This window comes from Haemaphysalis longicornis, unplaced genomic scaffold, assembly GCF_048455015.1.
Source record: "Haemaphysalis longicornis isolate Haplotype H1 unplaced genomic scaffold, Haemaphysalis longicornis Haplotype H1 scaffold_6, whole genome shotgun sequence".
In the NCBI taxonomy this organism is placed as follows: domain Eukaryota; kingdom Metazoa; phylum Arthropoda; class Arachnida; order Ixodida; family Ixodidae; genus Haemaphysalis; species Haemaphysalis longicornis.
Window position 1 is genome coordinate 94319891 of NW_027526407.1, and position 26623 is coordinate 94346513.

General features: G+C 42.8%; 1 protein-coding gene across 3 annotated transcripts in view; it reads right to left on the minus strand.

Moving 5' to 3' along the window:
• Positions 1-26177, minus strand: part of LOC144141034 (lysosomal acid lipase/cholesteryl ester hydrolase-like) — a 32587-nt gene extending 6410 nt beyond the window's left edge. The window contains exons 1-8 of one of the 3 annotated variants that reach the window (XM_077672536.1): positions 25937-26177; positions 25522-25639; positions 23921-24119; positions 17382-17496; positions 15716-15866; positions 7700-7792; positions 6416-6568; positions 1136-1207 (exon numbers count right to left, since the gene is read on the minus strand). In XM_077672536.1, the coding sequence (XP_077528662.1) occupies positions 1136-1207; positions 6416-6568; positions 7700-7792; positions 15716-15866; positions 17382-17496; positions 23921-24119; positions 25522-25635 (897 nt within the window). In that variant the 5' untranslated portion in view covers positions 25636-25639; positions 25937-26177. Of the gene's footprint in view, positions 1-1135; positions 1208-6415; positions 6569-7699; positions 7793-15715; positions 15867-17381; positions 17497-23920; positions 24120-25521; positions 25645-25936 lie in introns of all 3 variants that reach the window. The other 2 variants (XM_077672535.1, XM_077672534.1) reach the window with 2 other exon arrangements.
• Positions 26178-26623: the final 446 nt, after the last annotated feature.

Consider the following 26623-nt stretch of genomic DNA (forward strand, 5'->3'; position numbering starts at 1 on the left):
GGCGGTACAACTCTTGACCTACGAGCACGTCAGGAGATCGCACTAGTTAACTCCTATCCTCCGATCTCCCTTGTGTACGCACATGCTCCAAATAATTTCCGGGCACAATCTTAACCCTGTAAGCTTGTCCAGATGGTTAAGCAATAGAAATCGTGTATACAACCATCGCATAATGTATGCACTGAAATAATCTGCGTCTGCTTCTAGTTTCATGTGTATCACCGGAAAGATTTCAATCACTGAAAAGAAAATGAGCTTCTTACGGTGGTTGTTTATCACTACCCGGTCCACGGACTGATTTTGGAATAATAGTTAACGCATTGAGGTATAACAATGTCGTTTGACAATTCAGCGCACAAAATGTTTGGTTTTGTACCACATGCATGCATGAAGTGATTACCTTTTTACCCACTTTGCGATCTGATGATCTATATTACTTTTGGTTCAAGAGTTTGCAGCGACTTTATTCAAGATTCCTGTAATACATGCCACCATAAATGTTTTGCGCTTTGTTCACCCCCTTCAATAAGTACGTCTCTGCGTTATCTGACATTTTTTTAAACATGAGTCCGTTTTGTATACAAGGTGTTTTCCTACTTTCCTGCAAAAATATTCAAAGAGACCGTCAACGCAACAAATAAACAATACTGCAGGCTTATACAAACACAAATTATATCATCTTATCTTAATGTTTATATTGCTTTGTTTTACGAAAAATCACTTTTGAAAACAGAGGTACGTATTTCATATTAATTTGCAAAGCAGTGCTCCGACACTAATAAAGGACTTTTACTGCGAGAAAGGGTTTTTTTTGTGTAGTTTTTAATTGCAGGGAAGCAAAAATATCAGATTTACTTTCCTTGGGTTTTACATAATTTTTTTGTGTAGAGTCCGTATACTTGACTCAGGCGCAAAAGTATCATCTGGTGTTATTGCCGGGGTGTGCCTTCTTTACAAGCTCAGACAAAGATTCACAAACGACTTTCAGAGGTGTTGGTAGCTATGTTCGAAAGAAATGTCAGGAATTTTCTTAGTGGTTACAAAACAAAACCAGTTCAAAATAGTATTTCTCATTCAAAGAATCTACATCTATCATCTCTTAATTGTTCAACAATGTAAAGGAATAGTTTCCGACCTGCGCAAAGTGGACGAGGTCCTGGCTGGATGTTCCAACTGGGCCATTAGCGATGTAGACAGGAATCCTTGTCTGCGGAAAATTTGTCATCAGAAGCGGTTTTTTTAGGTTGGACACGTATTTCAAAAATACACTACCGCTGCCCGGTGGGAAAAATATCTTTATACATGATGGTGCTAGTATATCTAAAAGTAAAACCCCGGAAAAAAATTCGTTAAACGGTTCTGCGTAGAAACTTTGTATCACGAAGCGTAACTAAAAAGGGAGAATGCATTTATGTTCGAAAGAATGCGAAGCACTTCCAATGCGCACAAAGTGAGCAAATCGTTTGGTACCGCCCCTAAGTATATTTCCACAATTGCGCTATAACACGGATGTCGTCTCCTTGTGTCCTGACGCTGTCTAAAATTACACCTTACTACAAAATAAGAGAAGGCCAAAAATTTGGACCTCCGTATTTGATTCCTTGCGTTTTGCTTCCTGCAATAGGTTCGTTGTCTGTGGCTCTACTATTTCACCGAGAGAGTTTGAGTTTATAAAAGAGGCACGAATTAAAAAATACAGTGTTCTCTGTTCGACTGTAATTTTTTGAAAGGAGGCGCTTTCTATCTCTCACTTTTGGCGTTGACATCCGAATATAGTACGCTACAGGAAAGCCAACTTTACACAATGAGTATGGCGAAAGGATGCATCAAACATACACCCCATAGCAACCTCTTGAATAACTAACGAACCTCTCGTTATATGCAAAATATTGGTACGGGGTATACAAAGTTAGGAATGATAGATTTAAAATATATTCTCTAAGCAGGGATTGGCTTGGGCTTTGACATTGGCTTCGCTAAAGTAGAATTTGGCTTTAGACTTTGGAAATTGCAGTTTTAGACTTCCGGGAGGGAAGTGGCGTTTCGACTTTCTTCTTCACTAAGTTTGCATGGGAGGAAGCTTGGCATTTTACCCTACCTTGTACTGAAAAGAAGGGTTTTGATTATTTTGTAGGTGGTACGCCATAAAAAAAGGTTGCACATGGCATCTATGTTAGGTCTTCAGATGTATGAAGCGCTAGCGTTATTTCGGCGTCGAGGGAGCGTTTTAGAATCCAGTTGCTGCATTTACCATGTATGCTTTCCAGATACTCAAGTGCTGTAACAAGATATAGGCTAGCCACAATGGTTTTAGCCACCGCCGAACGGGAAACTCGGAGGAGGTCGTCGCTTGTCTTGCCTAAGATACCGGCGTGAAAAGTTGAGGCGGCTGGGTGTTGGTCAGTTCGAGAGAGAAAGCAAGTGTCCAAGTTTAGAGGTGTTTATTGTGTTGACCTGACTGAAAGTTTGGGTTTCCGTAAGCCAAAAAGAGAGAGGGGGTGAGAAATGTCCTTCTTGAGTAAGATTTATTGAGAGTTTAGGAAAAGGGGATAAAGGGATAAAGAAATGGTAGACCCAATGGGTTGAGACAGAATTCCAGGGTGCCAGAATCTGCTCACGCCGATCTTGACGTGACAACGTGATCAGGGCAGTCTCTCATCTCTTAATATAGGTTGCATACGTAATGTTCAAATTGTTCACCCCTGATCCTATCATTAGAAAAGACCAGATTTCGCATAATAGAGTGAGTGTTTACCCGTATTTGGCACCGTATTAAGCTAATGTTCACCATTAGCTACCAAACAACTTCGCCCATGTAGATTTGTGGATACAAGTGTTGGTTTTTATCGTAAACAGTGTTTACGATTCTGAAGTGACCGGATCTCCGCCTGGCAGGGGGGGGGGGGAGAGAAGGTGTGCCTAGGCGTAGGGTGAGGAGATCTTTAGATGGGGAGTGTGGTAGTCGTGGTCAACAGGGAGCACGGCGTGTGAGTACGTGTGGTTCTTGAAAGGCTGCGCCGTTCCTTCTCACGCCCTTGTGTTCATGTGATAATGTAATGTGAACTTTTATCGTTGTGGATTGGAGAATCTTTCTCAAGCTTTTCTGCCTGTAGCCAAGACACTAACGTGTGCAATATATATTTAAGCATATTTCGATAGTTCCGCTAGGGGGTCACAAAGAGGATTCAATTCCCGTGTGTAGGAAATTAATACAATTACAGCAATTGTCATGGTACTGCCGCACAAAAATGGTGGCCTTCGTACTCTTGAACGTCCCGGAGTCGACGTATAGAGTTGTTTTCATGGTTTTGGAACTTGCCTCAAAGGAATTTCATCCTGACTTGTTGCCTGTCCTCGCGTAGGCTTGGATGTAAATTTTTCATTAGGGAGGGGGGTGGGTTTTTATGAATCGTGGCGCCCAGCGTTTTTGTTCTGGAGGTGGGACTATTTTTCATAGGGTGACCCGTCCCCATTATGTTTTCCCAGATACTCCATTTGTGCTAGGACAGTGGGCTCTCTGATTTCTTCAAAGGCGCTTTAAAACCCACTTGAAAGAATCTTTGCGGAGTTTGTGAAAATAGGGAGGTTAAATGCTGCTCTTATATGCTGCCCTGATGATGGTTTTTATTTGGCCTTCTTAAGTGTGGGTTAGCAGTTTATCGCACTGCAGACTGTACGATACCCGGCTCATGATCAGAGCCTGCACAAGCTATGACATTTTTTCTGCCATTCCTGCACTTCCCTTGCACCGACGTTTTACAACGTGGGCTGAACGCTGAAAGGTTTTTTTTGCATTTTGACCGCTTCTTTGTGAGGCCATGCCAGGGATTCCTACATTACTTTTTGGGGATCACATGTAGCCCGATGTTTACGGTTTCTTATAAATGTGCCTCGTGAAACCACTAATCATCTGCCGGACAGAGTTTGTGGCGGAGACATGACACCGAACATTTTTATGGTATTTTAGATTCATGTAATTAAACACCATATACCTGCTGTTGTTTTTTATTATGACGTATTTTGAATTGTTTCTAGTAACAATGTAGGCTTTGGGGTGTTTCTGAGGACCTGGCGTTAATTTATTGCCCCCTTTTTAAGCTTCGGGACCCAATGTAGGCGCCAGAATCATTTTAGGTCGTAGGGGAGCCGCTTTGGTGGTGTCAGCAGTTAAGGGCACTGCTGCAGACCGTGTCTGCTCAGCGTGTGACTAACGAACTTCAGTGCGCATGCGTGGCGCCCGCTCAAATAGCGTATCTTGTTTTGCCTCGGCCGCAGTGTTATTGTGCTGTTTTCCACTATCTATTTGGCACTGCTCGGCATTCCCGATTCCGGCGAGCCCTCATATTTGGCTGCCTCAGTTTTAGCTTCCTGTTAGCACCGATGACGTACAGTCGCCAGCAAAAGTTTGCGGGATGTGCAGCGCGTGGTGGAGCGGCGCAATACTGCATTGCTGCGCCATCTGCAGCCAGCAAGCGCCGGGTCGATGCTCAAGGAACTGGCGTGTTAGGTGCGCTTTGCGCATGCCTGTCCTTTATTTGTTACCGGGCATCTCTGATCACTCGCTTGCCTGTGACATTCTTTCGATAATCGCGGCAGCCGCGGTGGCGCAGCGTCACCATCGCCGTCGTTCAGCTATCACTGGTGCTACAAAATACGCAGCCCGCGGCCGCCGTTTGCGCGGCGCGCAACGTTGAATAAATCTTAGGCTATGTTGAGACTATCGACGCAAAAGCCATATCGTTATCCACGGACGTAAAAAGACGGCGTGTCACGCTGTTCGGTGGATTGAGACGTGAAATGACGTCTTTAAAGTTAGTTACGACAGTTGCGGAGAGTCTGTACCCGACCTTACCTTTCAAGAGGCACTGCTGGTTGAATAGGAAATGCTTTTATTTTGTTTTTAATCTAAGCACCGATAAACTGTCAGCTGACCCACAATTGTTGTAGTCGTCTCAGGGGCTAACTATCACGAAATTTCCTTTGGGGTAGTTCTAACAAGAGTTCGAGCCGTTTTTTGTAACTGTATACCTCCTCAGTCTCTCATGTATCGAATGCCGTAGCGTTTACGGCTTCCCTAAAAACTAATTATGGCAGGTAAATGTGATTCGGCGTAATGCTACCAGTCCTCCCTTGGCCAATTCCAGAGACCTATACATTACATTGAGAGCTAGATCTTCCCCAGAAAGTTTGCTTTGCCGCAAGAATAAATTTGGCGACCCGACATTTTTCTAAGCACCACATCGAAGTACGCAGTTTCCAACAGCTATTCTTTATTAGCTCCTGTAAAATAAATTTAGTCGTGGAGCATTACATCACTTGGAAGATAAGATTTATTGAATGCTGGGCGCCGCGATATCATCTCTATGGCGCTGCGCGAAGGGCGGCCGCGGGCTGAGTAATTTGTAGCACCAGTGATAGCAGAACGACAGCGATGGTCACGCGGCGCCACCGCGGCTGCCGCGAACATCGAAAGCATGTCACGGACAAGCGAGTGATCAGAGATGCCCGGTAACAAATAAACGACAGGCATGCGCAAAGCGCGCCTAGCAAGCCAGTTCCTTGAGCCTCGACCCGGCGCTCGCTGGCTGCAGATGGCGCAGCAATGCAGTTTTGCGCCGCTCGGCCACGCGCCGCACATCCCGCAAACTTTTGCTGGCGACTGTACTTCCTTGGACGCTTGATGAGCACGGCTGAAAGCGCACGGCTAGCAGCCACGGAAAATCGTGCAATCAGCCTAATAATGTAGAGCGTTAAAATAATTTTTGCAACTGTCATTAATGTCTTGCGTAGCGCCTGCTCTTTCTTAGACATTGTTCGCAGCAGCGCTACCCAATAAAGAACTTTTATACTCATTGTTAGAACAGTTAGGCTCATCCTCTACAGACATTATTGGCCATGTGAGGAGTATAGAAAGTTCACATCGTTGTACGTTATATTATGTGCTGATTCTTGTTCACTTAAGAACCCATTAAAAAAATCGATGCCTTGGGCAATTAAACCTGTGCTCCCATAAAAAAAGTTGTAAATGCACAGAAGCCAGTGTTAGCAAACCTTAATAAAGGCCTTGCTGGAGTAATTAAAGTGCAAAATCGCCATCTTTTTTCTTGCATCGTCGAATCTAATGTAGACAGCGTAAATAAACAAAGTTTTCAAAAACGTTTTTTTCTGTAAATTTACTTTTATAGAATGATACCATCCGTGTCCAAACATCTATGCGCAGCTTTTATGCTGCCTGAGTTTAGACGTAAAAAACCAAGCCTGCAGAGAAACCAAAGCAAAGTATGTAGCCCTAAATATTGAAGTTTGTTTCTTTAAATTCATAGATTTTGCAAGATTCTCAGTGCTATTGTAGTGGAATGAGAGATACCCAGGGTGTGGTGTCTGTGTGTTACAAAAAAGAAAATTGTATAGTTACCCTATTCAACTGCTTTGGATTTGTCCCATGAATAAGAGCCAACGGGGAGTAACAAATGTCTCGCAGAGGGCTGTTGCAAACCGTGGCCACTAGGTTTTTTTGCTGCTGACTTGAAACTAGAAATCCTCCGTTCGTGAAAGCGTCATTCACCGCCTGCAATTGCAGTGCATTAGTTGCAAAAATTTACTGAATCCTCTGAGCTGAGCACTTTCACAACACCCTGACTGAACCCTGCAATATACATTGCTAAATAAATTTTCAAACAATAAAAATGAGTCACAGAATGGTCTGCATACCACTTTTCTACAATATCTACCATATAATAATTAACTCTTTTTGCTAAAACGTTGGCACAAAGCTTTATTCAAACTTTCCTGTTATACGTGCATAAATATTTATATCTCAATTTAAATGTGCTATCAGCTAGGTGTCACATTTTGTCCTCGCCCTTTCGCAGTTAGCACACTTTATAACGGCACAGCTAGGTGAAGTATATAAGTGGAATTCACTTTATCTATTACAGGCACTGAAATTTTTTCAGGTGATGTACAAACAGGAAATGGAATTTTCATTGCACCTATTCAAAACTAGACAACCGGCGGAGCTTTTTCAGCGCACGGCAGAAGGGAAACGTAATGATGGAAGAGAAACTAGATATCTTTAAAGCGTTGACATTTGTCATACCTTACAAAAGATACAAAATTATTAGCATAAATTTTACTGTTCCTCTAGAAACCTTAGATGATAGGTATAATAATAATAACTGAACCGCTCTGTAGAGCATTTGAGGTGTTACGACATATAAGCTTGAGGAGCAAATCGTCTTTTGAAAGAAATGCAGCTTTAGAGGCGAGCACAATCTTTTGGTGCACATGCACCAGGATATTTGTTTTACTACGCCGCAAGCTTGGTAACTATGTCAGACACACAGTACGTATATCACGTACTATGTCATAGATTAGCACAGGCACAACGCTTCGGCATGATTTGCGGGACGCTTTTATGTTGCGATGTGTTTAAATTTCTGAGCTGGCTTTCTCGAAATTCTTTCTAACGGTCTACGCAACATATACATAACTATGAAACACCAAGTAATATTATTTGTAAAACAACTGCTAACAATTTTTATTGCCGGTATGCGTTTAATGCCGAGGTAATAAATTTTCCACCCAATCATTTTCTGCATTTTAATTCTGTGCGTAAGGAAAACAATTTAGAGGGACAACTTAGGCAGCTTTTTTTTTACTTTTAAAGAAGCAAGCATGATATCGGTGACCTTTTTACCTGTATAACCTCTGCGAAAGGTATGATAAATCTTGCGATAGACGTGAAGTGAGTTAGGTTTGCCACGGGGCCGTACCCCATAAGAATGTTAACCTGCGAGAGGAAAAGAAGTGTAATTGTTGTTGGAAGAGATTTTTTACGGTAATGTTTTCATAATTTCAGCTAACATTCACCTCTAAATTATTGATTTCTGTTTCTCATTGTGTCTATACAATATTCAGCCGAAGAATTCTTGCACAAATTTACCATGTAACCATCAACTTACAACTTCTTTCGACTGCAGAAACTATTTTACCGAAAAACTGTATTCGTTGCAGTCAACATCTTGTCGAGAGCTGCCATGCAAATGTCAGCCTATGTTTGCTCAATCGGCAAATGGAGGTAATAAAAATGCATTCCGTCTCTTTGTGCACGTGACTTCAGCTGTATATTTGAGGTACATACCGTATTTTCGCGCGTATAACTAGGACCAGAAATGCGAAAATTTGAGAGGTGAAGTAGAGGTGCGGATCATATGCGAGATATTTCCTTTGGTGCAGCACAACAGCAATGCACATTGTGCCTTGAGGCCACTACAGCAGCAATAGCGGCTATTACACGCTTACGAAACTGATTGAGACAAGTAAAATAAACGACATTCATGCATACAACGTAGTCCTCGGATAAACGCTGCAAATAGGAGAAAGTTTGGAAGCAACTAAGAGAAAGCTAGCCATCGGAAAATACATAACGTACGCACTCAGAGACGAGCAGGGTAACATAACGCACAACTTAGACGAGGTACTAAAGGTAGCAGAACCATTCTACGCCAAGCTGTATGCCAGCAACGTTGTATCAGGGAAAAGCGCTGTGAATACAACCTTAGCTCTTGATGTCCCTCTAGTAACTAAAAAGGAGGTAGGAAACGCTCTCAAGGTCATGAAAAGAGCAAAAGCTGCAGCTGAATACGGCACAATCGTAGATCTTTTGAAAGAGTGAGGAGATACTGTTCTGGAGAAACTCGCTGTACTATTTTCGGAATGCTTGAAGACTAAAAAAGGGCCCATAGCCTAGAAGAACGTCAGCATTTTTCTCATTCATAAGAAGGGTGACTTCCAAGACCTCAAGACTTACACACCCATCAGCCTACTCTTTGTTGTGTACAAGCTCTGTACCAAAGCTAAAGTTAGCCGCATAGGTCACAGTCTAGATTTTCAAATCCAGAGAGCGGGCTAGATTTAGGGAAAGGGTACTCAACCATGAATCACATTCGTGTTGTCAATGAAGGGATGGAAAATCGGCCGAATACACTAAACCCCTTTACATCGCATATAGCCTATTAGAAAGTGTTTAATTCCGTTCTCACCGCAGCCGTGCTACAAACACAAAAAAGACCAGGAAATAGAGGAGACCTACATAAGACTTCGAGAAGACTCATAAAGAATGCGCGGGGATGACAACCGTCCACAAGCAAAGCGATAACTTTGCGATACCGAAGGGAGCAAGAGCGGCAGATTCCACCTCCCCAAAACTATTCGCAGCATGTCTGTAGGTCTGGAAAGGTGTTTAGAAAGCTTTGCTGGGAAAATGTAGCATAACAGATAAATTGGGATTACTTAAGCCATTTGAAATCTGCGGACGACAAAGTATTTCTTAGTGAGAGTGTAGAACACGTGCAAATAATGCTTGAGGAACTACAATAAGAAAGCATGGCCGAGGGGCTAACGATGCAGGTGAATAAATCTAAATTATTACCATGCGAGAAACGTTCTCTTCAGCTTTTGAAACGAAAAGCTAGAAGTACAAGAATACAACCAACCACGAAAGAGAAATCCGGCGCGGAATGGGTATGGCTAGGCAGCACTCGCCAAGTACTCCCAAACAGTGCAAAGTCACTCAAAAGAAAAGTCTACTACCAGTGCATACTACCTGTTATGACGTGCGGAACTGAAACTTGGTTACTAAACAAAAATAAAGCAAATGTAGGTCGACTTAACAGGCCATAGAACGAACAATATTAGGAGTAACACTCAGGGACAGAAAACGAGCTACCCGGATCAGAAAACAAACTAGAGTGGACCATATCATATTTGAAAAAAGAAAACGAAATTGACTTCTGCTGGCGCTGTAGTGAAGCGAACCGACAACCGGTGGATAAATAGGGTAACAGAGCGGATACAAAGGGATGGATCCAGAAGAAGGGGAAGGCCAGTAATCCGTTCCAGGGATGAAATAAGAAATGCAGGGCTAAACCGTGGACTAGAGCAGCTCAGGACAGGAGCAAGTAGAGGTCAATGGGAGAGGCCTTCGTCCTGCAGTGAACCAGAATAGGATGATGATGGTGATGGTGATGATAATGACGATGACGTAGCGCTTACCCCACTGATAGTACTCATTTTTTACACACAGCTAAACAATATAACAACCTGAGTAAAAATATTTGGCAAGTGAAGTAGAGTTTTTTGCCGAAGAAAAGCGTCCTTTAAGAGTGAAGTGTTTCAGTGTCAATACTTAACAACACAAGGACAACACCGCTTCATAGTATGATGATGATACGCATGAGTTAAATTTTGTTTGAAATGAAGTGACGAATGTCGCCGCCACACTGGTTTATATTTGGCTGCCATATTCAATGCAAACTATTTTTAATATATACCTGTTGCTGCATGATAACTGTATTCTGCATTCATACAGTTTTTGTAGGTGGACGCTTCTTGAATAGACTAGACTATTCAAAGAACAGTAAAATATCCTAGTTCACTGTAATTGAAAGCTCACGTCATGCCTACTTGCGCTAGATGGCTGGCTGAAGACTGAACAGCACAAAATCCGGCTGCGTCCGTTGGCCTGATGTTGCGCTAGTTTGTAAGTAGATCGCTAAGGCATGCGATTTCGATGGTTTCAGGTGACATTGTTTGCAAGAGCCTTAAGGAATGCGGCCTTCAAAGCAGCATAGACGAAACGGTACACGATCTTGTGTATGACAGTGACGACTGCAGCCCAGACAATAGCCTTAGAGAGAGCATTAACAATGGGTGATTGTGGCTCAGGCCGTCCAAAAAATGTAGCTTTAGTAGCTTTGGTCCAGCCTTTCTTGTACAACGTGTGCGGGCAATACGCGAAAAAAATTATTTTTTATTTGAGAACTGCACTTTGGGGTGCGGATTCTATGCAGGGGCGGGTTATACGCACATCAATACGGTATGTGGCAAGATGATTAGGTTTAATTTTTACTAACTACTTTGCAGGCTATCATTTTTTCATGGAGGGCACCAAGTGCAACATTCTCTCATAACTCAAACCTAGAAGACCGCGCTTACAGGTCCTTCGCAAACGCACAATGGTATATGTGGCTTTCACTACGCTTGGAGTAATTTTTAGTACTTGCGGCTCAAACAAAAATTTTGTAGCTTCTTGTACAAACTTTTAATGAGCACACGGGCATACTAACCATGAATAACAACCTTACACGTGCAGCCGCTCCACATTAGTTTATATTGATCAGCAAACGGGAGGTCGAATTTCATGGATTTATAACACAGTTCAGCGAGCTTAATCCGTATCGTAAAAGTGAGAAAATTTTGAAACTTCGCTCCTTTGGACACACAAAGCCAAAAGACTGCCAAGTTTTCTTTTCTTTCGTAAACAATACAGCAAGCTCACGCACCTGCCATTGGCGTGCGGGTAACTAGAGGTATGTACAATAGCTCGGTGCTTTCAAACCGCTTCTTCTTCCACTAAACCTTTCTCTAATCCTTCGGGATAGCTAAAAACAGGAGCTCCAGCAGCGTTAGATTCCAAACGCGGAACAGAATACAGTGAAAGCCTGTGAATGAAAACTTCAGCCATTGCAATTTATGGATAATTTTATCTCCCCGTAATGGTCCGGCCAAGTCTCCATGAAGGTTATGCATAAATAAGCCTGTTAACTCAAACCAGAGTAGGTTCCGCCACGGAGAATTCGAACCATGCGCCACTGCGCAGGTAACTTTTTACCTGACACACGGACAAAAACGCTCCTTGTGTCTATGCATAGGAGTATGTACAACGCAGAAAGAACTAAGCTTACAATCGTTTCTTTTCTTCATGGTAAAACCAGTTTAAATACGGATACTCTGACATCGCTGTACAGCCCAAATAACTGAAAGTTAATGGAACGTCACGTGACATAAGGCATTGAAAATTATACAAAATTGCACAATGATCCAAATGATATTTTAAATCTGAGCCCTGTCGCAGGATTTGAAACTACCCAAAATATCAGGTGGTCAAAAAAATTGAGTGCGTTCTATGATTATTTTATACTTGTGTGTAGGTACCAATCGAAATAAATCTATAAGAGTGCCAAATAGGTTTATCAAGGCTGATTTCCAGATTTTTGTTTGGGCGCAACTTTGGAACAAGTGTTCCGAACAAATGTTGCCCTGATGCGGGGAACTCTGGAGTTTTTTGTACACAATGTTAGCCAATCTCCCTAAATGGCTATAGTTGGCTTGACGAACGTGCGCTTGATGGATGCGGCTAAAACTGTCTACACGCCGTGCTCTGTGAACACGCTTGCACGACCGCTCGGTATTTTCTTTGTATTTTTAACTACGGATGCCATACACAAGCAATTTGATCAAGAAAAATATGTTGCGTAGTCATTTGTGCTGAGCTGTGGCCAGAAAAGTCCTGAGCGCAACTTCGAAGGGCTTGTTTAGGTTAAAACGCTCATGAAGAAAAAAATGCAAGCTTATTGTATATGAGGACTGATTTTTACTTACAGTGCTCTCCGATGTTATCACAAACTTCAAAAATACGGGCGATATTCTGGAAAACACTTGATGCGGTGAATTGACTTCAGCCATTTTGAAACAATTAGAAATTTAATTTCTGGCAACAGTAGCCGGCTTAACGGAATTACCCTCTACCATTTTTTGCCGGCTTACGGCAGTGGGGTCTGTAAATGGGTTTGATCGTATCATTAGGAAGTAAGCAGCTTTTACAACCCTGATAACTCTGTTCCAGTTCTGCTATGGTGTGAATGCTGCCCTTACGGCATCTGTAAAGCAAAACATGCCAATGACTGCAGTTGTTTGGTTAAACCTTCTCGGTCCCGAGGTACCCAAATGGGTACCACAACCATAAAGGATATAGCTTTCCCCCATTCGAAATTAGCGTGTGAAAAGTTGTCTCCCCGCAAAAATCAGGCCTTGCTTTCACTAAGCCGCTCTAGGTGGCGCGATGTGTCCAGGCATAAAGTTTGAGGAGCGACTTCGTGACATGGAGGAAGAAAAATGGGCCGCGAGGGTGTTTAAGTACCTGTATATGAGGAGCGTGGACACGCGGTGGAGACGGAGGACCAGACAGCTGACCAAGCGGTACAGAAAGTCGGTAGGGGAAAGCGGGGTTTACACAACAGTTAAAAAGCAGGTAAAGGCAGCAGAGACGACGAAGTGGGCACAGAGAATGGAAGCGAAAAAAACCCTGGAAACTTATAGGGCATAGAAACGGGAAATTAAGGAGGAGGGATTCTATGGCAGTACGAGAGACAGTGCGTTGCTCTTCGAGGCACGGGCAGGGTGCCTGAGAACCCGGGCATACACGGGTAGCTACAGGCAGCAGGATGAAACGTGTGCATTCTGCGGCAGTGATCGGGAAACTATAGACCATATTGTCAGGAGCTTCACAGAGATACGGGCACCGCAGGGTGATGGGGGAAACGACGCTGGCGAAGGCTTTGGGATTTGGGGCGAGGGGGAACCTCAACTTCAAGGCCATAGAGGTGACGAAGAGGCGACTGGAGTGGTGGTGGAGGAAAAGTAGGGAAGGGGTGGGTACGCAGGCGGAGTAATCATACGGATGAGACTTTAGAACAGCGAGGGGAGAAAAAAGGGGGGTGGGGGCGATGAGTTTAAAACAAAAAAGAGGGAGAGATGGGAGGGAGGAAGCAAATCTATAGGTTAGCTGGAAGTAGGGCAAGTGAACGTAAAAAAACAGGCAAATCGGTCGCTGACAACCGACGCCCCGATTCAAAGGAAAAACCACTTATCATCATCATCATCATCATCTCTGAAGAGCGAGGTGGCAAACATGGCTTTCACCGGCGCGAGCGCTCGAATGCGTCCACAGGGTAAGAAGACCCAAAGTACACAAATGTGTACCATCAAATTTCATAACTTTCGTTTGCTTTCTGCTATTGTAATTTTTTCGCACTCATTTGTTTGGATAATGAACCAAATAAAAGTGTGTTGCAGAATTTTTGTAGCATTTTTGAAGCATTGTAGAATTTTGAAAATATTGGTCCTTGCATTCCACACCCACTGAAACCCAGAGTACCCAAATGGATACAGTCAAATTCTATTACTTTCGTTTGCTTTTTTGCTATTGTAATTTTTTCTGTTTATTTCTATGGCTAATGAGTCGAATAAAAGTGCGTTAAAAATGATTTTTGTATTTGCGCCTTCTTGGGACTGAAGAGGTAAAACAATGTTTTAGGTCATGAATTAAACTTAATGAGTTAGTTTAAACACTTTATTTTGCCTCTGGTCTCTTCAGCGAGATCGGAAATGCGTTTCTAAAGTGAATATGTGTCTCTTTTACAAGAGAATTTTACACCGCTATTACTAGTAGCCGCAGAAGGCTGGAAGTAAAGGTTTTAAACCCGCCATGTTAAGAACGCCTAGATGGGACCAACCTCTGCGCACCATTTTGGTGGAAAGTGGCCCCCTGCCAATAGTAACCGCGGATATTTCCTAGACACGACAAATATAACAAGAAGGATGTCTTCTTGAGCATTCGGTACGTTCGTACTGCAGGATAGCAGAGTGGAAGGTGCCAATATTAGCCAAGAATATTTCATTATAAAGAAAACAAATATAACAAAGAGGACGTCGTCGAGGTTATTATTCTGTACGTTGGAAATGGAGCCTTGCAGAGTTGAATGTGTGAAGGTACATAAAAGTTTAGCCTGGCAGTTACAAACATGTACTAAATACCTAAACCGGAGGTACTAGTGAGATACCTGGAAGAGCGCCCTGTTCAAGGCGAAGGAGAACAAGAATTTCTGGGTAGGGTCAATTGAGTGAGTAGGTTTCATTGTGTATTTCGTGCAGTATGTCCAATCGGCAAGCGTTCTTAGGGGAGTGCAGGCTCACCTGGGAATTACGCATGTTAGGCGTTTTTGATTATGTCATCCAAATATACAATTCAGCAGTTAGGTCACATGTTTATGAGTTTTTAAAAACGTTCTTTCAAAATTTCCAGCAGTATTTTATGTAAAAGTCACATGGCAATCCTTGTCTAAATTTCTTACTGCTTCCAAGAAAGTACCGCACCATTGCTGTGGCTATGCTCTTGCTAAATAGCAAGAGCATAGCCACAAAATTAAAACATTATAGGCCTTCTGTAGAGTCCGTGGTTTTCGGAGAAAACAATTCTATCTCTGTTAGAACCTAAGAATGAGCACAAACAATTTGTTTTGCGTTTCTTTGCAGCAATGGTTGTCATAATACTATTTTTATCAATTAGAATTCAGATTCACGTGCAGGTTTCAATCAACGTAGTTCCTGGCTTCCTTGTGACATGCAACATTTATATATTTTGCTTTGCGAAGCGTCGTTGCTAGTGTTTTAAACAGGTGAGCAGTGGAACTGCGTTGAGCAATGCGGGACCATAAAAAGCAATGATCAGCGTATTAGTACTTCTGACGAAAGCACCACCAACTCCAAACGACAAAAACGAAATACACATAGCCCTGGTGCTTTTTGAGGTGCTGTGCCTGCACACACTACACTGCTCAACCATTCACGATTGTTACAAGAGGCTACCGTTTTCTGCCGTAACTTGCTGGGGCGCCCGGCGTGAGCAACAGCCGCGGGCGAGCGATACCTGCTGTATGTTAGACCAAGTGGTTACGCGATAAAAACACCAGCAGCTACAGTTGCACCTGCTGCTGCTGCTTTTTCGCGGATTTTCGGACCACAGCCACTGAGAGTTGCTTCATAAATACGAGCCTTGTACGTAACACTCAGTTGCAGTCAGCACAGCACTCGCCTTGTCATTATACTCTGGGCGCATAGAAAGGAAGACCAATGCGTTTGTAAATCCCTGCGACGTGCCGAGCAAGCCGACTTTGGAGGACCCCGTGACATTCAATATGTGGTCCACGACTGCTGGTACATCATATCGTCCTATTTCGTCGAAACTATAAAGAAAGTTCTGCGTCAGTGTAAAGTAAAAATATTTGAAAGCGTGTCAGCAGGAAAAGTATGCTAATAGTGAAAACCATAAATGCGGATAGTGAAGCAATGCCAAAAAATATTGTGTCACGTAGTGCGTTAGCGAACTACCTAAAATATTTAAAAGAATGAACAACGCTCCTTTAGAAGCGAGTGTGTGCTTTGGGATCACAACTGTAAACACGTGCACATCACATTGAAATAGCGAATAAGGACCTTCTTGAATAGCCCTGAGCATAAGAATGAACAACGCTCCTTTAGAAGCGAGTGTGTGCTTTGAGATCAAAACTCTAAACACGTGCACAGCACATTACAATAGCGAATAACGACCTTCCCGAACAGTCCTGAGCAGCAAACACATGCACAATAAAACTAAACAAACGGAGCATGGCGCCATTATACGAATTAAGTAAAAATGCGAACGCGGAGTTGTTTTATAGGTACATTGTAATCCTGAAATGTATCCTATATTAGTGAGGCTTAGCGAAAAAATTTTTATAATAAATGAGCTTCATCCGTAGCCACTCCTTTGTGGTAACGGATATAGGAGAGGCATCTTCCGCTACCCTAGCATCTCCCGCATAACGTACTTCGTCGGAGCCTCCCACCGCAAGCAGAGCTTGTCGAGTAGTCAGCCATAGCGATGCAGAATGAACCTCTGGTCCAACGCAGCGACGTATAAAACAACTGTCGAGAACGCTGCCCATTTGGTCCCCCCATTTCTGAATGCGTCTTCGGCACTGTGTTTTCATTTTCTCTCTAATCGTTGTATAACTAGCGCTAAGTTTGATAGGGTCTTTATACCGCATCAGGATTTCTTCTACTTCGTGTTTCATTAGTATGATCCGTGAGGATTTCTGCTTGACATAACAACAGAAATATTTAACAAAAGGTAACCATTTCTGCACTACACAGCCATGTTTGATTTACATAGTTTCATTTACACAGCCATGGAAAACAAGCGCAGGAAATGAAGATCCATGGCGCAAGATCACTATAATAATTTTAACTGCGTCTTTCAGCTGAAAAAAGTTTCTCCCGAGAAAAAATCCACAATGAACCATAAAAACAAGAAATTACATATTCCCCATGACCCAAAACGTAAATAAAATACGCATGCTCCTTCACATAAGGGCCATATCTTGTTGAGCATTCACATTTCTTAAGTTCCCAGGAAACCTGGTACTTCGGATCCAGCACACGCTACATGCCTTCTCAAAAATGTCTCAAAAACATGCTGTGAAAATTTCAGGCACACGAATGAATTTCTTCCGTACCATTGAAGCAAAAAGCCTTGTGGCAGCAAGTTCAGCTTTAAAGATATATTAAAAGCAAGAACTTGTTGAAAAAGGATTGTGCAGGCGTATTCTACCTCCATCTTTACAGTATTCCTTCTTAACCATAATTTTAAGGTATAAAGAAGTATGAAGTACATCGCATTACAGAAAATTTCAATGTCCCAACTTGATCAATAATCTTACCTCCATTGCCAGAACTCTTCGTCATTTGTAGTCAGCGTTGTGTGAAAGTTCGATTCTGGCACGCCTCTTTGATTTAGCAGCCAGACATCGAAACCGGCGTCTGCAGTGAGGTAACCTAAAAGATGGAAGAAGTGGTTAAACATTATTCTAAACCCCTACAAAATGCACTACTCCACAAATTTTATGTTTCAAGTTTATTGGCGCTTTTTCCTTGAAGAGCTGCACGTAATCGTTGCGTTGATATTAAATTTACGAGCACAAATGAAATGAAGCCATCAAGAAGGCCACCGCGGACAAGGGGGAATAGTTTAATTGGTTTGAGTAGAATTTTTTGAAACAAAAGATAAAGTTTATAGAGACACTGTCTAAAGAATTATACGGGTGCGTCCACCGTACGGGGCTAAAAAACAAAGCCACTCTTAGAAGGAACGCAAAATGGGTCGGATGTGCGTTCCTCGGGCTACGCGACCACTACATGATGCCATCCGAGGTTTGAGCCTGATATGAAGAGTGATGGAGGGGTTCCAATACCTGCAAAAAAATGGCTACGGGCAATTTTCAATGCAAGCCTCTGGAGAAGTTTACTTTCTAACATCCAAGCAATTAGCCTCATTAGAAGCGACGTTTTGAACGTTCTCGCTTCATGAGTAGCTTCATCTCCAAATGCTCGAAGGAACAAGTCTACCGATTGTTCTAGAGTATGGCGATACCACAAAAGACACCCTTGCCTCATTCAAGTTGACAGACAACCAGAAGAACAGCTGCCATTACATATTGCAGGCATTTAAAAACCACTTCGTAGTTTGATGCAATGTCGTGTACGGAATAACGACGTTCTTCCGGAGAGAAAAACGGGAGGATAAGGCGTCAATGAGGACCTCACAGAGCTAAACCGACTGACCACGTTGTTCTGGTTAAGAGAATAGAATGACGAGATCAGCCGAGATAGGATAGTAGTGGGTACTGGGGACCGCAAGCTGTCGGAAAATAAGCACCTGGACGCGGAGCTAACCCTCCAAAAGGCACTATTATAGCGCGGCAGTCTGAAGCCATATCATACAATGCTGCTATTTTCCAAGGCCACAAGGAACGTAAAGTGAATAGCGTAGGCCAGGCTCATATACCAATTGTTCCTCCACAAAATCAAAAGGGGTATGCAACACGAGATTACACTCGACTGAATAAAACAAGCAGTGCATGTGTTCCGGCTGCTCGAACCACACTACAGAAAATTGTCTTTCACAAACAGATCAGTGTAGTGTGCGCCTCGAAGAGGCACACTTCACCCAAGTCTGCAGAAAAAGACCATTAGTCTGCGAGATCGTCGGTAGCAAGGGCGCATTTTTTGGAGCCGTTTCGATTAGCTGCGATAAGAAGTGGGCAGCTACTATGATCATCAATGTGTTGCCGCAACGTTCACAATTGACCCAGCAGAATTATGTGACTGCTGCTAATTCTCTGCAAACGCACCGGAGATATTTCAAGGATATTCGTCTCCAGAAGCCAGAAAGGCTTTTATTGGCACCCTATGAGCGATAGCATCCTGTCTCCGGAATGCTAACGGCAGACATATACCGGAACTCGTTGTTGGAAGAAAACATCAACGTCGTGGATGGTCTTGAGAATCCTCTCCTGTCGCGCAAAGTAAGTAAAATATTACGCAGTTTAAACTGCCTTGAGCTACTCATCATTCAGATAACCGAGGCTGTCATCCGAAAAGGTGAGTTTGCAAAGTTTGTCTCCTGTGATTCCAAATTAAGCCTGCGGGCCTCGCAAGATACAAGGAAAGGACAGATGAGAGAAGTTCTGGGACCATACGACCAAATGGCGGCAGAAAGAAATGAATCCCCGTACAGTCCATCTGCTTACCAAGCTTACAGGGCAGGCAGTGGACGTGCAGTAACCCCTGTCCAGCGATTGTAAAACAGCAGACTGTAAGGGAGAGATCTGCTGTGTGTACGCTTCTGAGAACTAATGGAAAGCCATGCACACGTCGTGGGCCCAGCGTAATGGGGGTCGTGAGAGCGTGACCAGTGAAAGCGAACAAAAAAATAATGACACTCTTAGACAACCTCAAACATGACTTTTGTATGTTTCTCGCAGTCCCCGAACATTACACCTTTCTTGACGTTACCGCACACAAGGTTGCTGAAACATTGCCGATCAAGTTGTACAAAAAGCACACCTCCAGGCATCAGTAACTACATATTACAAGCTGCCATGTTAAATTCAAAAATAAGAGTATCCCACACACCCAGTTCCTTGGGTTGAAGTTTTTGATACGCTGTACGAAATCATAATGTTAGAGAATATCATTCAAGCGAACTTGCTCGTGAGAAATATTTGACAATGCCTTGCAGCGTGTAGACTCTTGCGACAGTAACAGCTGTTGTAAAAAAACATCACGACATGCTTTTTCAATCCAGCAGCTTAGATACAATCATATAGAGCCATGGCGCTTACTCTATTACCGATCCGAAAGCTTGCGAAAATTGTTAACATCTTCAAAGACCACACTGAAGTCTTAGCATATCTGTTCTCTTACCTATCAAACTCGTTGCTAAGAGCGGGCCATACTACCAAACCATCAACGTGAAAACCTTAGTTTCAGACTTTTCCTTTATTTTCTTATGCATTTCGTGTTCTTCATATGAAATAAAAAACAGTGAGGGGCAGACTTCCTCGAGCTAACGGTATAGTGGAGGAAAAGCAGATAAATCGAACTTGCGGAAGCTTAAACATATTTCCTCATAAAAACTAATTTGTACATGAAAAAACAGCAAACACCAAGTCAAAACTAATCTCACTACACTTGGCCAAAACGTCGGCGCAAGCTCATGGCGCAGAGGGGAAGCACGGAGCAGTAATAGTAAAACAAAATCAGTACAAATAAAAATTTTCAGTGTAGCCGCCCCACGCACATCCAAAAAGTGCATTCAACTCACATATTGTAATAGCCCGCACAGTACAGTACAGTACAGTTTAGGAACACAGTTGTCACAATTAAAAAATGGCACCTCTAACTTGTTTGCCAGAGCATACATCCGGCCACTAAGACACGTGTGGAAACAGCAGGTCACTGCAGCAGTAAAACTGCATTAGGAAAAGAAAGAAGACAGTTAACGTATATTTCACGTGTACAACTAAACTACAGGGCCGCGCACTTCATACGGCAGCTACCACAAGCTTTTCAAATCCCTTGCGGCTCCAGCACCGCACACTGCACACTGCCTACTACATTCGGCTACTCGGCTGGTATTTCAAACCCGCACACTGCGAAGAACAAAAATCACTTACACTAAAAATTAAACATTTGAGCGTTGCCCTGGTTGGCGAAAAAATACTGCGCCCATCACCCGCCATAAATGTTATTGTTAGCTCAAGGTGCTGACAAATTGTCAAACTTAAGACGTTACTTCAAAATTTAGTCTGCGATTTTTGTTATAATTTTTACTGCTACACTCTTATTTAATATTGTTCGTAAGAGGGGTCTTGGTAGGCCTTGTCGTAATAGGCCGTGGATTTTTCAAATATAAACTACTGCACTTGCACAATATTGTAAATGGTGATAAATTCGATGGGCGTTCTGTCCTTAGAACAATTGACAGGTTGCTATCAGCTGTAATCTATAAAAATATTCTGGAAACCATGCATGTTCGGTTATCAAATGACTTAGCTGCTTCGGTGAGGGAAAAAGGGGGGAATGCGAATATGCTCGATATCGAACTGTACAATCTTGTGTCAGTATTTCCTGTCGACCACCTTTTCTGATATTGCAGGCGATCCCTTTTGTTGAACTCAATAGGATTACGCGTTCGTACTGTTTACAGGCATCTTCTCCTCTCGCATCCGAAAGTGTCGTAAAGCATGTCCGTCATCTCGTGCCGCGAAACACCTCGGTGTCCCGCTACGTGACAAAGATTGACAGGAACAACGTGTCCCAAACAAAATATACGTGTTTTAAACTGGTGAACATCTGGAGATTTTATAAATGTGTCATCAAAGGCACACAAAAGAGATGCTGGCGGTGCAGATGTAAATCGGACAAGAACGTTGGTTGCCAAGTAAAACCTCAAGTAGTTCGGTCGGTGCTACTGCCTCTACTTTGAACCAAGAAAGTTGAATTAACGAGACGCGCGTCACGACGGCCGACCGTTCTTTCTCTCTCTCTCTTCTCTCTCTATCTCTCTCTCTCTCTCTCTCTCTCTCTCTCTATATATATATATATATATATATATATATATTTTTTTTTTTTACCACTTTCTTTCTGACTAAAAAAATTCTTCATCTGCTTCTATGACCTCCCGCATCCCCCCCCTTCGCTTTCCGAGGTTTTCTTGACTGCCAACCTTTATTCTGTCTTAATGCACAAAGCCCCTCATTTCCCATTTTCTGACTCGCTATATATATATATATATATATATATATATATATATATATATATATATATATATATATATATATATATACAGTGTAGCCCATTTATAACGAACCCATTTACAGCGAAATAGCGGTTATAACGATGTGATCGTGATTTGCCGTCCCAATTTCCGCATTTTCAATGCCTTCTAAGTCCACTTTTAACAAAGTGAAAAACTGCGACTCAGCGGATATAGCGAAGTTTTTTGTCGAGAACGGCAAAAAAAAATCCATCAAACCACCCTCTGAGCTTTCGCGTGAATTAACTAGGCCGAAAAACTGCCAATTCTTGGCTCCCGGCAGCCGCTTCGCCCCACTCGGCTCCCTGCGAAAGCTTGCTAAGCGGAGCCTGGAGGGACATGAAGTCTGAGACCATTCTACGGTGCTTCGAGAAAGCAGGTTTTTCGCGGGGAAGCAGCGCTGCCGAAGAAATAACAGCAGAAGCAGACATCGATGCTGCTGCAGCGAATGGTGCCGCGGCAGTGACGAGCTTGGGGCAGCTGTGGGAGGCCGCGGGCAATGCAAGCCTTGTCCCAAGCGGGTTGGATTATCTGGACTTTGCCCTGGCGGATCAAGACCTCGTCGCAAGGGAGGAGCTCACCACCGATGAACTCGCCCCTAGCGTCTCCGAAAAGAAAACGGCCGCAGATAGCAGTTCCTCGGAAGGCGAACGTGACCACATTGGTGGGCCTCAGCCTGGGACCACCGGAGCAGCTGTCGCAGATGTCGACACGCTGCGTATGTACTTGTGCTCCGAACCGGGCAGTCGCGATCTGTTGGACAACGTTGAGCACCGTGTTCTGAAACGCGCGCTCGCGAAACGCATGCAAGGGACCCTTGATCGCTTTTTTTTTCAGAAAGTGTAAATAAATTTTTTTCTTGACCTGCATAACGTTTGATTTTTTTAGAGTCCAGATATAGCGAAAAAGCGGTTATAGCGAAGTGATTTCAGATTCCCGCCAACTTCGTTATAACCGGGCTACACCGTATATATATATACTTGACTCTTACAGGTTACTGGTGACTGATTTTATGGTAACTTCCACGCAGGACATGCCTGGCTACTGCGAGTACATATTCTTATAATTTGTTGCTTCGCTGGCGCTGGCACCCCTAGGACTTCTGTGACGTTGTGAACTGCCCTGACATTCCCCACGCCGCTGGTCATTGGTATTTTCAGAAATGGACGTGCCACCCGCTGCCTCTGTTCTGTATGTGTTGTTCTTGTGAGCCTGCTTACTTTGCATTTCGTGTGTTGAGACGTTCGCTGCACTATTCGTTTATTCCTGTAATTCCTACGTGAAAAGTCGGTTTTTCAGCGGCTTCCCACACTGTATTTTTTCAATGGAATTAAGTTGCTTATTGCTTTGCTTTTCAGAAAAGAGTTTGTTGCCCGCGGGGCTGCATATCGTGTTACTAGGAAATGTTGCGTTTTTCTTCTTTTGTTTCTTCTTTTTTTCTTTTTGTTGTGGAGAGGTTGTGAGGAGTACAACGATACGAAAGTTTGTACGCACATGTATAGTTGCCTCCCTTTTCCTGTTCCCTCGCCTCAACCCGCCAACTTACGTTCTTAACAAGGATGCCCTGTAGCACACCTTCTGCACCTATACAAGCGTGCGTGCTTCTAGGTTGTATGTTACTCAGATGAAGACTGTGAATCAACCATTTTCTTATGCATATATATATATATATATATATATATATATATATATATATATATATATATATATATATATATATATATATATATATATATATATATATATATATATATATATATATATATATATATGATGTGGTAAGACAGCCAAAATGGTCAGCAAACTGCTGCCACAAAGCACTTCATTAGGGCTCAGCTTAACCCAGCGTTTGCCAAGGCCAGCGTTTGTCGAGTACCCGCACACGAACCGGGTGTGCGCGTGATTCATCGCACCTTCCGCAATGAAACTGATTTGTGTACCTGCACTTAAATGAACAACCACTTTTGAGTCGCTATAATGTTTGATTTCCGATATTACCCCGAAAAATCTCTACAGAGAAATTATTCCATAGCAGCTGACAATCGCAGCTTGTTTTCTCTTTTTCCCTGAGATCAAACTGGAAAGCTCTGTCGTACTTGCCTGGGCTTTGCGAAGGGAAGTTGGCAACCCAGTTTGCAGCATTCCCTAGCACTCCATGTAAAAGCAGAACTGGGTAAATCTGTTTTGCAGCAATTCGCTCTGACGACACTGGTATTCTGTCTACTTCCAAAATGTAGCCATCCTCGGTGGTTACTTTGTGAACTTCCGCCTTATAGCCGTATTTCCGAATGAGGTCCGCCTGCAAAACGCCGTTATGAAACCTTAAAATTGGGCTAGCTGTGTAGAGCACTTCGACATGGTAAAAGCATGACAAGACGGGGAAACCATAAAGAACACTTACACAGACAGCCGCTACACATCAACTGGGTCCAAACCGTTTGCGGCACGCATTAGGATGTAGCCGTCAAAAAATATTGTAACTGCATATGTATGCTTTTGATAACCAAACTTTCACTTAAAAATCATAAAAAACTCGATCTCATCAGTAGTTAATAAATAAGGTGGTGTCCTAATTGTAAGCACGCCATCGTAAAAGCGACCACCGTTTCCAAACAATTGCTACAATAGAAAATGTACACACAATATTTTGATCTGTAGCCCTTATATATCAAGTTAACAGCTTCAGTTTTGCTTTATTAAACGTTTGAAGTAGACAGAAAAGTAACACCAAGAACACCTCTTGAAGCCCCGTAGAACGCAGAGGCATTCATCTTTCTCTCTTGTTTGGGTAAAGCATTGGTGGATGGTAAAGGCGCGGTATTTACGAAATGGCAGCACCGCTCCATAAAGTGCGGAATGCGAATTCTGGCTGAGCGGTTCAAGTGGTGGTGACGGCGATCGTAACTAACAAAAATTCTCTTAAAAGTCGCGTGTACAATTGTAGACGCCGTGTCGCGAAGGGCTAAATGACGAGAAGTGCTACAGGCTGGGTGAGGAGCTGCTGCGACGTTATTGCGGACCCTACACCCGATTCAACCACGCGTTGGCCATTTTATATACGAGGTATTTCCCGACGACGATTTTATCACATCATCACGACCCAAGCAACCCTAATTCCTCCACGTGGTTGGCCTCGAGCTTTACTACGCAAGATGATGGACCTTTTATTTTGTTAACTGTTTGATTTTTGCATAGGGTCGATGCACTCTTAGCTGGGACTTATTCTACGAAGCGGGGAACTTATTCTGCGAAGCGGGGCAAAAGTGGTTCCAAAGGCTACTTTGCAATTTGTAAGCAACATTGCTATGTCTCAGCAGAGACAATACTGCTGTGGTGCACAAATATCTTACCAACTGAGTTTGTATAAATAGGAAAAGTATGTTTGCTTCAAACAATTTATAAGAGTGTTTAAGGTGTAATATTACACTGTACCTTGTTGTCTATCGTGTTAAATAAAAATGTACTGGAAGTGACACAATACAATTCGCACAGTTGTTAGTAAACACAAGTGGCTGAGTTTGTACAAATATGACAGGTATGTTTGCTTCAAACAATTTAAAAGAGTGTTTAAGGTGTAATATTACACTGTACCTTCTTGTCTATCGTGTTAAATAAAAATTCACTGGTAGTGACACAATACAATTCGCACAGTCGTTAGTTAAACACAAGTGGCGACGTACAGAAAAGGAATATTAACGTACCGTGCCAAGTCTAGCATCTTGATCGACGTCCGAAGCAAGAACAGGTAAATTTCGCAAAAGTATCATTGTTGACAGATACACAAGGTACAACGTTGCCGAAAAATGTTGCGCCATCTTTCTGCACTTGGAGAAATTAAGAACATCACGTGCCATTTCAAATATTCCAATATAAAGTTGTTATTATTGTGTTACGCACCAGAACACCCTACAACAAATCTACACGTTGCCAAAATGCTTGCACGTCTTTTTAACAGTAGGCACGGGCCATAAAAATTAAACAACGACGCCAGAGCATGCTGAAGATTAGTTTAATTTTTTGAGGAACTTTGCCACTGTAGAAAATACCGGCAAAAAATTATAATCGGATTTTTTGACTGACTGAAGTGCTTAATGGAGGAAGAATAACAAAACTTACTTGTGCAATTGTTCAATTCCTTAGAACACGCTTGAGCTAGGCTCACCAAAATGAGTGATTTGGCAGACGCGCAAAACGTGCGGCGCGTTAAAATGATCTAAAGCCGAGGATTCAGTGCTCTAGTGTACCGAACACTTTAGTTTAACACGACAAAAAAAAACATAGGGAAAGTTGGTGCGTTCGTTTTAACGACGAGAAGGTCGCCGGAACAACTCGTCCGCACAGGTGGCCTACACGCGTGCGCACCTTTCTCGACGTGTAACGCCACGGCCTTGCTTGTGTTGCCGTTCGCACGATTTATTTTTATTTTCGAAACTGTTTCCTCTCTAATGAAATCTGAGTCACCGGGACTCGTTGCAGCGGGAGTGCGTTTTACAGACGTATTTTTATTGCATGATAAGGGCAAACGGCGACTGGTGAACAACAATACTGATAGCAGAAAAACTTGAAAAGCAGCTGACGAATATGCACAGATGCAGCCAATTTTCCGCGAGATAAATTTCTTCGAATGAAGGATGCTGGAAATTCTTGTTACATATGGAGTAAAGCGACAACATATCGTGAAATTGGCACATTATTGCTCAACAAAAAAAAACACAACGTACCCGTAACATTCATTGCCGAAAAAACTGAAAAGGCAGGTGTGGGAGCTGCAAAGGATGCAGTCAAGTGTATGCAGAATAAGTT